The sequence below is a fragment of the Sceloporus occidentalis genome, unplaced genomic scaffold (genome assembly GCF_023333645.1).
Source record: "Sceloporus occidentalis isolate IW3139 unplaced genomic scaffold, rSceOcc1.0.p SCAF_74, whole genome shotgun sequence".
NCBI lineage: Eukaryota > Metazoa > Chordata > Lepidosauria > Squamata > Phrynosomatidae > Sceloporus > Sceloporus occidentalis.
In genome coordinates, this window is record NW_028317054.1 from 4,902,454 (window position 1) to 4,914,904 (window position 12,451).

At 37.5% G+C, this 12,451-nt stretch overlaps 1 protein-coding gene across 1 annotated transcript in view; it reads left to right on the forward strand.

Annotated features, from left to right (window-relative positions):
• Positions 1-750: 750 nt before the first annotated feature.
• Positions 751-12,451, forward strand: part of LOC149285997 (oxysterol-binding protein-related protein 6-like) — a 32,544-nt gene continuing 20,843 nt past the window's right edge. The window contains exons 1-7 of the mRNA XM_089494683.1: positions 751-849; positions 4,175-4,297; positions 4,593-4,646; positions 5,139-5,252; positions 6,116-6,286; positions 10,693-10,822; positions 11,972-12,075. Of these exons, the coding sequence (XP_089350809.1) occupies positions 751-849; positions 4,175-4,297; positions 4,593-4,646; positions 5,139-5,252; positions 6,116-6,286; positions 10,693-10,822; positions 11,972-12,075 (795 nt within the window). The remainder of the gene's footprint in view (positions 850-4,174; positions 4,298-4,592; positions 4,647-5,138; positions 5,253-6,115; positions 6,287-10,692; positions 10,823-11,971; positions 12,076-12,451) is intronic.

Genomic DNA, 12,451 nt, shown 5'->3' on the forward strand with positions numbered 1-12,451 from the left:
TCCTGGTATGATAGATAAGATTTTTTTTTCCCCTGCTAAATGTATTTCCAGTTAATTTGCCATCCCTTGAGTTTTTTTGCATATTATACTAAATAACATCTACGGTCCACTTGAAAAGCATTGGGCACATATTTTTGTAGAGATGTTGGAAGTCTGAATAGAATTGATGTCCTCGTATATACATTGGATATCTGATAATGTGTAAAATTGTACAGTAAGGTGTTTATTTACTGGCAACAAAAAGGCTTGAAGGCTTTGTTTTTATTTTTTTTATGGTTTTGCATATTGTATGCACTATTGTAATGTTGTGGTCACTGGAAGATTAGACAGCTTTGGATCTCTCGCAGACCCTGCCGTGGATATAATGAAAAGTCATCCAAGGCAAATGAGCCTTCAGAGCTCAAAATAAACAACCCTCGGTGTCTGGATGCTTGTGATTGAAAACAGCAGACGCTACACAGAGTGAGTTGGCAGAATTTGTATTAAATATTGCTCGAGGTCCTAGGCCACTTATTGATCCCTTAGTTCAGGCAGCACACATGGAGTTGTATTCTTTTTACATCCAATTTTATTTCACACTCAAACTATATCGTTTGTTCTTTCTTAATTTAGATTCTTCTGTCTGTTGAACATGGACTATGAGATGAATTAATTTATTTGGAAAAACTTCCAAATGTACAATACTGTATGATCAAGCAAGAAGTCTGATATGTTCCCATTGGCACATTAAAACCATCTTGATCTTTGAAGATGAGTTCAGAAGAGAAAGGAATGTCTCCAGCTCACAAAACCACCCCTACGCACAAAAGTGCCTCCTCTTCATCGTCTTCACAAAGGGACAGTAGACAGGTAAGAATAAGTGTTCCTTTGATGTATAATAATATTATCCACAACATCTAATTTCTTTATATTGTACATTCTATATTTTTCATTTAATCTTTCATCTGTGTCCGTGACATTGCATACCTTTCAACCTCCTCACTTAAGTTTTTGTTTGATATATGTATATATATATATATATATATATATATATATATATATATATATCATAATTGAATGGTGTTAATTTCTCCAAAACAAAACATTAATTCAATAATTATTTTTCTATTTTACCTATTTTTGTTTTAATTTTTGAGAAATTAATTTTATTAGTATTTATTATTTGAGAGTTTATTGACAGATTTACATTTTTAGACTATTCAATTAATGATTTACTACGTAACTAACTATCTAAGCATGTACAGCTAAAATCTACTCCATCCTTTGTTGTTTATGGGGTGTTTCACTACTGTACTAAATTGTTTCTTTACAAACACTTTTGTTACTAGTGAGTTATATCCAGTGCAGTGTGCTCTGAAATATGTTTAAGCATTGTCACTGCAGCTTAATTAAATGCCTTCATACAGAGAGACATACATTCGAAGGGTATGTCATTTTTATGACAGGGGATACAAGACAGTATGTATGTGTGTGTATGTACAGTATGTTGTAACGAATGATGGACCCCCATTTTATGAAAATTATTGGGACTGCAATTTTACATTGACTTTTGTGCTACCTCACTAATTACTTAACTTTGTTGTATAATTATATACAATAATGTATATTGAATAATTTAGTGTGGTCCATCTCCGTATCCATAAAATTCCATAATAAATTCCCATCTTGCAAGACTTCAGGTGCTCATCATCTCGTTCGTCTCATAAGTACAAAGTCCTGTTACTCAATCTTCATCATCATTTAAGTATGGTCCAGATCCTCCTGTTTTGGTATCACATCCTAAGATTCCACACCAACAAGCAATCATTATTTAAATTAATAAAAAGAGAGAATTAAAAATGTCCAGCCTTATAAGAGATCATAAACAGATTGTACTGTGAGTTTGTCTTTGTCCTCAGTGTAAATGTGGATCCTAACTTTCTATCCCTCGTCGAAAGGCCATTGTAATTTAGTGCTGGTGATACCAGGCCCAGGAACTCCCTCTTTTCTTGTGGGCGCTACACTCACATAGTGTGTTTTCGTGAAAATTTCTGACTGCCACTGGGGATGAGGCTCTAGCGCCTTGCATCCTGCCATCTCAGATTGGTCTGTGGATGAAGTTCTGACATCCGACATCCCGGCACTTCTGACCATCACTGGGGACGAGAATCTGACACCCCAGCACTTCTGACTGCCGCAGTGGATGAGGCTCTGGAGCTCTGTATCCCTATACCTCTAATAGCCCAGGGATCAGGCTCTGATGCCATCCATCCCTGCATCCCAGTCTACTAATGTGGATGGGGTTCTGGCATCCCGTATCCCAGCACTTCTGACTTTTGTGGGTGTTCTCCTGTTCTGCACCTCTGTACTTTAATCCGCCAAAGTGGATGGGTGTAAGGGACCAAGAACCATACAGACACAAAAAGTGAAATATAATAACACCTTCAATAAAGCAAATGCAAAGTGAAGAATCGTAGTCAAAAGACAAGCCGGGTTCGCTAGCCAGGACGGGTAGTCAGACGAGCCGGGTTCAGGAATACGAAGATCAGCGAAGTCAGTATGCAATACCCAGGGAACAGGAGCCAGGACAGAAGTCAGACGAAGCCAGGTCATACACAGGAACACATGATACAAAGTAACACACTTGGAGGCCGGAACAGACACAAGGGCAAAGAGGAAATGGAACTGGCTGCTTACATAGCCTGAAAGGAATTACCTGATAGCAGCCAACTGGGTAACTATGGTACTTAGGTGGCAGTTAGTTAGACATCAGCTGATTTAGTCTTGACACAGGGAATGCAAGACTGCTGATTCAGCCTGACACAGGGAGGAAAGGCTTCTCATTTAAAATCAGCATAGAGCCGTGACAATGGGGCTCTGCTGTTCGCATTCTGGCTCTTCCAACAGCTTTTGTGATTCTCTTGTCCAGCATCTCTGTACCTTCATCTTTTCTTCTCTGTGTTTTTTAATAATAACATCCACAATCTTGAGGACCCAGAACTCTGTGGCATTACTGTCGAGGTGGTTCAGGAACTCTCTGTAAAAGATGAGTCCTTTGTCTGTTTCACAGTAGTCCTTGGGCTGCTTGGCGTCCATCCTGACTCTGTTGATGTCCGAGGTGGTGGCTTGGACGTCTACAATGAGTATCAGATGCCACTACTGCCATCAGTGTAATGAGAAACCAGGTGGTCTAGCAGGACCTCTGTGGCTGTCGTTGCTTGCTTTCTCACAATCTGTCCAGCTACAAGATGAGCAGAGAACAAAGTAATACTCTGGGTAAACAAGCTTCAAACAAACACACCAGTCGGGATGCAAGAGAACAGTCTTTATTGGGACTGGGCATAGCTTATATAGCCACTTTATCAGGTGAGGAGTAATAGACAGGAAACAGGAAAGGATTAACACATAACACAATGGCATTGCATTATGGAGACACAATTCACACATTCAACAATGACCAAAAAACAGATGTAGATTATTAATATACATAGAAAATGGAAACTAAAATAAAATAAAATACATCTAAAATTGCAGTACCAATCATTTTCATAAAATGGGGGTCCAGCATCTGTTACATACATGTGTTTGTGTGTGTGTGTGTGTGTGTGTGTGTGTATATATATATATATATATATATATATATATATAATGATTCCCTTTTATGGTTGGTAGGGGAATGACAGTGGTTCGTGTCGGCTGTTAAATCGACGGTGTGTTAGAGTGGAAGGAAAATCTGGGCAGGAAAAATAAAATGTTAGCATCGAGAGGTATATCACTTAATTGCATATAGCTGAGACAATGCTCCATGTCTGCAGGGAAAAGGAAAGTGATCTGTTCTATTATTACACTGTACTTACTCAGTAAATTGGTCTGTTGTCTTAACAACAGGGCAATATGAAATTAAAACACATTAAAAATGAATTTAATGAAAAGAGAGAAAACATTCTGATTTAATCACTAAAATTAAGTGTATTGAAACCCCCGTGGGAAAGATTGTGTGCATGTTGATTGGTCTCATTTATCAGGTCAAAGGCATGATTGTGTATCGGATTATATAGCAAACATTGCTTGTCCATTGTCCTCTGCACTCTTATCTTTCTGAAGGGGAAAGTGACCAGGGGAAAATCTTTCTTCTTGTCATCTGAAAGTGGATTGTGATCACGTCTTGTAATTGTTGAACCATTAATTGTTACAGGAAGTAGACAATTGGGAGATCATAGAAGGGCTGAAGATCGGACATACAAATGTCCAAAAGCCAGAGAAACATGAAGGATTTATGGTGAAGAAAAGGAAATGGCCTCTGAAAGGATGGCACAAGGTATGCTTTGCTATAGGGTTATCCAACTTATTTTGTTACTTGGAGCACTGTTTAACATTTTAAACCTAGGGCAGGGTGGCAGACACGATTAAGTTAACGTTTTTAATGCCGAATGTTCTAATGTAATAAATACATTAAGAAGGTCCTTTCCCCACCTATAATTCCATAAGAGTTCTCCAATCTCTAGAAAATGACGGCTTTATTAGCTTTATTAGAAACTGGTTGGTGATTTATTTTTTTTAACACTTTTTTATATTTTGTCCTTATGCTAAAGGTACTTTTCCTTTTCTTACAGAGGTTCTTTGTGTTGGAAAATGGCATATTGAAATATTCCAAATCTCCAATCGATGTGAGTCTGATTAAACTTTTTTTTAACTTGTGTGTGTGTATATACATTTTGTTGGGAATTCTTTGAACTGTTGGTCTGGAGCAGAACATTTAAAAGCTGTGAAATCCATAAACCTATATCTCCATTACATAGAAATCACATACTGGTTGAATAATCATTAATGACATACTATTTCATGAAAGTCTTTGTGTCTAAAATACGTACATTATTTTTAACACTAAATAGTTAAGGATTAGCAGACGCGACTGAAGTCTCATTACCTTAAATGATAACACTTGCAAAGCAATACAAAACACAATAGAAGTGGGAAAGACATGCAACAAAGTAAACTGTATGTACAATTGCATTGTTGATATATTAAGCCTTTAAAATAATGGAAACCGGAGCAAAATCTTCATGTCGATCACTATTCCATAATAAAATTAAGAATTTTGATATAGGTTTCCTGTAACATGTTTATTATTTTTTTGTATGTTAAAAAAAACATATTAGACTCAAAAAGGAAAGGTCCACGGGAGTATTGATGTTGGCTTGTCTGTCATGTCAATTAAGAAGAAAACTCGCAGAATAGACCTGGACACAGAGGAAAATATTTATCATCTTAAGGTTGGTTCTTTATTCTCAGGTCTCATGTTTTGTCCAGGCTAATATTTAAACCATGTCTTTTTATATGTCTACTTGATCACAGAGCAAAAGTAAGATGTGTGTGTATGGGATGAAACATTTATGGTTAAATGTTCCTTACTAACCCATCCTTTTAAACACCAGAATTAGCAGGATATTGTAGAAGGTAATTTTTGTGTAGGAATGGGATGGGAGTGGAGGACTAGACAAGAGTCCATTAGCCCATCCTGCAAATCAAAGGAATAACCTGTTTGGTTAATTAGCTTTCATGTACAGACCCTTTTGTGCATATCTCAGGTATGTTTACTCAGGTATGTTTACTATATGTTTATGAAATACATTGAATACTGACCTAGATTCAGTGACCTGTCAAAATATCAAATGGTGATGTTGGTGGTTCAAAATATATGATTTGATATTCAGCTCATTAATTAATTCCTGAAAGCAATTATAGTATAGTCTTAAAAGAAAAATGCACTGTAGCCAAAGAAAACAACTTGTACATAATGGGGTACAAGTGTTAGATCATAAAAACTTTGTCTAGAATTCATTACACACATCTACACAAATGTAATCCTCTGTACATTTCTTAGGGTTTTTTTTTTTTTTTACAAAATTACTGTATTTTTGGCTTTGAAACAATGTTGCGGAGTTTGACTACAAACAGCTTTAATTTTCCATTTTATACATATCTGAAATTCATTGTTAGAACTGGCAAATACCATTAATTGGAAAATCTTACTGTCATTATATCTGCGTTACATCTAGAGGGACAATGATGCCAAAGTCTACACGTTGTTTTTACAATAAGATAGCTATTTGAATACTGTTTTTGCTATCCATAGGTGAAATCTCAGGATACATTTGATGCATGGGTAACAAAGTTACGTCATCATAGACTATACCGCCAGAATGAAATTGTGAGGTCTCCAAGAGATGCCAACTTCCTCATGTTTCCATCAACATCAACTACTGAGTCCTCACCAGCAGCAAATGTTACAGCTCCTGAGGGAAAGGTGTGTATAGCTTTTCATGTGTTCGTTGTGTGATCAATGACCACTTATTAGGGGTATCCCATACAATGACGTTTATACATGGTTATGGTAAAATTCTTTTTTTTATGATTTGAAACTGAAACTAAAACTCTTAATCTGACCGCTTGTATGAGTAATAGGTTTATAATGGAGAATAGATCAAAACTGCAGTGCTCCTGACTGCATCTGTGGTACAGTATTTATTCTACTAGTAACATTTCCATATTTTCAAGGCTTCTCATACAGGCTATAAAAATCCAACTGCTGTATTGTTTTTATTTTCATGAAATAGGCTAATTTCCTAAACAAAGGCCAGGCTACATTATTTCTCTTCTGCTTTTTTGGACCCCCTTCCTAGTTTAAATATTGTGAATCATTTTCACATGTTTTGATCAAGATGTATGACATTTGGCAGCACTGGTTCACATCCAGCATTTCAGGAACTTGAAACTAGAAAGCCAAGGATGTCATAAAAATGTGAAATTTGAGCACATACGCTTGAAGAGAGCTTGAAGTTTGCATGTATTTCATGAACTACCCTATTTTAAGAGAGAAGGTTCTAGCTTTAGATTTCTGTTCTCGGATTTAGCACTGGTCATTTACATCCTTTGCATCCGTTGTCATTAAGGCGATAGTCCAACATCCTATACAGCACCACCAACAATCTATTAGAGTAGTACTTGTAATAAGCATTCTGCAGCTGTAACAAAGTTAAAAAAGCACTTACTTTGCTACACCGCTATAGAAACAGAGCTGCAGTGTACTCCCCTCTCTACTGTCCACGTTTTGAAGCAGCCACTGATTAGTAGGAAAGTAATGGGAGCCATTTCTGCTCATCCATATGGGGGTATCGTGGGACACTCTGTAACTCCCATGTAAACCAGCGCATGGAATCTGCACACGCATGTTTAGTGTGTCTGTAGTGGTTATTACTATAATCCCTCTGAAGTTGGCTGATATACCTTAGTTCAGTAAATATCTATTTCAGTCATAATTCTCTTTTCCTGGTAGTTCAATTGAGCTAATTTTCTGGCATATAAACATAACTTGACTGCAGATAAGATCAGTGTGGCCCATCTAGTCTTACCATTTTTCTTGCTGAAATGTATAACAGTGTTGTTTCCTGCACAAATCTTGAGTATAATGATACCGGTAATGGTCAAGAAATGATGGAAATGGCCATCCCTGTACTCTGTACAAAGATCACACATGTTGTACAGCTGCTTCTGCGTTGTTGGCGGTAGCAGTGGTAGAAGGGGGTATAGAGCCTTTGTACTAAATTAATAGACGTGTTTAGTGTGTTTCAGGATCTCCCCAAATTAGTTAGATCTTCTGAAATTAAAATTATCACCACAAATGATTCCTGATGACCCGCTTTGGTAAGCTGATGTCCTATACATGGTCTCCAGAAAATAACTTTTAAATGTAAAACATCAATACAGTAAATAAGGGTCAGATGGCAGTCAATGCCCTGAGGTTAATCAGTACATTGCTGTGGGGAGAAAATACTTATTTTATAGAATAACACTATCTATAGAAAATGTGTGTAGGATGACATCTCATGTCAAGAACTGGAAGATGGGCTAATATAACATTAAAGATAATAAGGAAAAAAATAAAACTCGTATATAACTCCTTCCTTGGTTTTAATGTGAATGACAAAGGTCAGGTTATCTTAGCTTAACGCGAACAAGTTTTCTGTTGCATCCTTGAATTGTCCCGAGTTGGAAACATTCTATATCTGAGTGTCTCTCTTTGCTATTTATAACAGCTAACCCACTAGAGACATACTCGAAATTCAGATGCAAATTATTGATGGCTTTTCTTGAAAGGTGTATATTTCAGTATTATTGACTTTGATGTATTTCCCCATTCAGGAGTTATGATTTTACAAATAAGATATATTAATATAATATTTTTTGGGGGAAATATTGCTGATGATGAATAATTTACCCAGTTTGTGCCAGCATGGTTTCAAGCACTACAATTTCCTCGGGTATTCCGATCTTAAAAGGAAAAAATATTTTGAATGCTGTAGGCAAACGGTGATCATGTACAGTGCTATGGAATATTGTGGCGCTATATAAAACAATAAATAATACTAATTGTGTTTATTAAAATCGGTTATTTAGCAAAGGTGTCATTACCACCCGTAGTTGGATTTATTGTTAGAACGGAGAAAAGAAATCGGTGCAACGTGATATTTTGACTCCCTCCAGAGATAAATAATGGCACACTAACACCTGCTGTCGATAAATTCAGTTTAATAGGTGATGCTTGAGCAGTTAAAATAACCTCTTAATCTGCAATGACAAGTGAATGGCTGTTTCTGTCCCTGAGGCATTTTGCGAAGTTTTATAATAGGCACATTTTCAGCAACACTCTTTATCATATTTTACAATGACAGACCCTCATAGGATTTTTATTTGTAGATTATGATACTGACGATTAAGTGGTTTTCAGGCATTCTTCAGAAAAGCTATCTACGTTTTCTTGAACAAAATAAGAAATGTATTGTTAATCCAGAAGATTATAATCCAGCCAAAATTCATTTTATACTATCTTGCAGGACATGACCTTTGTATTGCCCTCTAATGCAGGTTTGTTGCCCCATTTAAAGTGATATGCATACATATACACCGGGTTTGATTAAGAAATGGACGCAGCACCAGCATGCCGGACAGATCACCCTTAATTTCAGCATGTTTTGCTACCAGACCACCTTTTATACACCACAAATCTTGACCCTGTTCTACTGACTCTACGTCTTGCTTTATTCACACCTGTTAAAAACCGGTTCCCCGCCAAAACCACGAGGCGTGATTTCAGACCAACTAATTGTAGCCGTAATAAATCACATTTTATATTATGTATTTCTTACTGGCTGAGCACACAAATCATTGCCTCTACATGTATCAGCAGCTGCTTGTACCATTCCAAATAAACACCCTCCTAACGGAGACCCTGATCCCCTACCCTTCTAACTTGAGCTTCAGACAAATCCAAACCCAACTAATGCAACTGTGGTCGTCTTGCAGCCCAAAAAAACTCTGAATGCTCAACAATACGAACCAGACATCCCGCAAAACCAAATGACAAACAAACACTAACATTGCCTACCCACCTGTTCACTAATATATTCCAATAAAATGTGTCTTAACATAGCTCTTAAAAGGGCCTGACTCCTATCTACCAATCGTTTGAATAATGTCATCACTTAGGTTCCATCTGGATGTTAGAGTAGCCACCCTAATCCTGAAAGAATGAGACCCAAATTCAAAAGGATTTCTACTAACCCTTTTTCAAAAATTTCGAACAAACCAGATAATCCCAAATAAGCCAAATAAGCATCGTCCATTGCAAAAAAAGTCTAAAAATCCTAAAAAATCCTAACCGATTACTTGACTTGTAATTCCTCACCAGAAGAGACATGAAGAGACATGACAATATAGTAACCCATTAGTTAAACACTATCTCCTACCAACTCACTAATCCTAAATGTTTCAAAAAGCTAACACAAACACCAATCTGAAAAAACTCCTCAAAACCTTTAAAAAGCATAAACTGTATTTTGTAACTGCCTACAGATTTGCTCTAGCAGTGCAAACGTGATCAAGCATCTAGAATCAACTCACCCGCACCCTTTTTTTAGCCTTTTAACGCTTGGGATACCCAAAAATGCTCGGTTAGATCATACACACCCTTTAGCTGAAATAAAAAGCTAAAGCTGTCATATAGTTTTCAATGTAATCAACCGAAAAAGAAACAAATGTAAAAAAACAAAAACAAAAACAAATTTCAAAAACAAGAAGAAAGTAAAAGAAAAGGTTTGAAGGTTTGTCCAAGCGTAGAAAATTACCATTTGCTGTACAATTATAAAAATTCCTGTGGCACAAAAACTCGATGCTGTCGGATCAGGTGGTAACACACTTGTCCATTTGAATACTCCGTGGAATTTTTATTGTTATGTTTTTGTCTTGTGATGAAGATTCTAAACATTCTTACTTTCCTTGTGATCTGAATATATATACATATTTTTATGAAATGTCTCCCTCTTTAGTGCATAGGCGCTTATTAACTGAATTTGGAATTTGACAATGTCTTGGATGAATTCTACGTTATAGATTCCACTTCCATGTATATAGCTAATTGTTGGAGATACAAAAAACCCTGAATGTTAAAAATATATCTGATTTGTCACATGTGCCTAGCCACGTGTGCCATTTTTAAGGCATTTTTGCAATTAATTGAAACAAAGTATTTATTGGTATTGGCATCTTCTGTACTGGTGCAGTTTTAGTAGGAAAGTACCATGTAGCAAGAGACGTGGAGTTTGACAGGTTATACTACTGCTCGTTCATTACATGCCCCCTATGCCTTTTTAATAGGTACCACAGAACAACTTTTTGTGGCAGCCGTCCGTCCCGTGCAGCAGCCTCCCTGCCACGTGTACCACTGGCCAGAGTAAGGTGGCTGCGTGGCTGCAAGACTCTGAAGAAATGGACAAATGTGCAGAAGGCAAGTGATCTTTGTTATAACGCAATGTCTTACAGGCAAATGACGTAGCACTTCTCTGCGGGGATATTATTTATTGTTATTTGTGTTTTCTTGTTTTGTTTCTACGAAGCTCAGGGCCGGCCCAAGACAAAATGCCGCCTGGGGCAAAGTTTAAAATGCCGCCCCCCCCATTATCTACTCTTCCTCTCCCTACCCCCCATTATCTACCCTTCCTCTCCCCGCCTCCCCCCCCATACTTACCTTTCAGCAGTCCTGCTCGGTCTGGGTGCCGGCTTGTAATGCTGAGCACCGAAAATGACGTCATCTTCCGGCGCTCAACATTACAAGCCGGCACCGAGACCGAGCTAGAGGGCTCGCAGAGGAGAGAGGGGCGCCGAGTGGGTACTGACAACATGGTAAGATAAAACCACTCGGCGCCCTCTCTCTCTCTCTTCTCGGCTTTAAAAAAAAAAAAGGGCTGGAGCGGTTGCCCCACTCGGCTCCATTGTCGGGCCGGCGCTGACGAAGCTCATAAACTAAAGTCTATAAAATCTCTGCGAAAATGAAAAATACGGCTCTACAGCTACGAGTCATTTTAGCCTCTCAGTATATTTTATGTTAAATTGTCAAAACATCCATTCTGTGGGACCCATCTATTCAAGTGCAGCAAGTTTAGAGGAATAACAACGCATAGGAGAATATGGAAACAGAGATGGTCTTTTCCCCGAGGTTGGGTCACTACCTAGTCACCACGGTTACCATGGAGTTCAGTCTACAATGGCTAAACTGTTTTAAAAGCTGTGTATCTTAAAAATGTATACTTTCATTGTGGTGTTAAGAATCTTCCTGGATAACTTGGTAGTCACAAAGGCTATTGGTGATAGACTCGCATAATTAAAGTGTAAGGCTGCTGGAGTGTATATATTGTAAGAAGCCATTTTTTGTTATTATTCGAGCTGTGTCGATTTAAACTTTTTTACCCCTAGATGAAGGCTGGCACCTGGAATCCCCTTTTCCGACATTGTCTCTGTGCTTATCTCTACCTACTTATATAAATGCATGCTTTGTTAATGTATGTAAATATATGTACATTGAACTATTCACCTTAATGGTTTTCTGGAGTATATTTTATATCATCTTTCTTTTAATTATGTGTTTTTTTGGGGCTAGATCTAACACAGTGCCAGTCAAACCTGATAGAGCTTAGCAAGTTACTTCACAATCTAGAAATTCTTCAAAGGACGCAGTCTGCTCCCAACTTCATTGATATGCAGGTATGGACAGTTTGAGCGTGTAAGTGATTCACATGTGTTACATCAGAGCTATTCATTAGTACAAGATAATGTTTTATGTCACAATTAATTCTTTACTTCAATAGGGACCAAAAAAAAAACCCCACAGCTGGTTCTTTGATGTGGGTAACAGTGATCTGATAAACTATTGGGTAAAACCCCCCCCCGAAAATTACAGGACTATTTGTTTAAAAATATCTATTTTTAAAACGCTGTAGCCATGGCTGTACCCTGACAGGCCCAAAAGCCAACTATATATTTTACCGGTGGTGTTTCAGTCCACTATGTCCTCAAAGGTTTAAAGGAATCTCACAAAAAGTGCAATGTACTAATGTGTGATTTGTTGGATTCCCTCGAC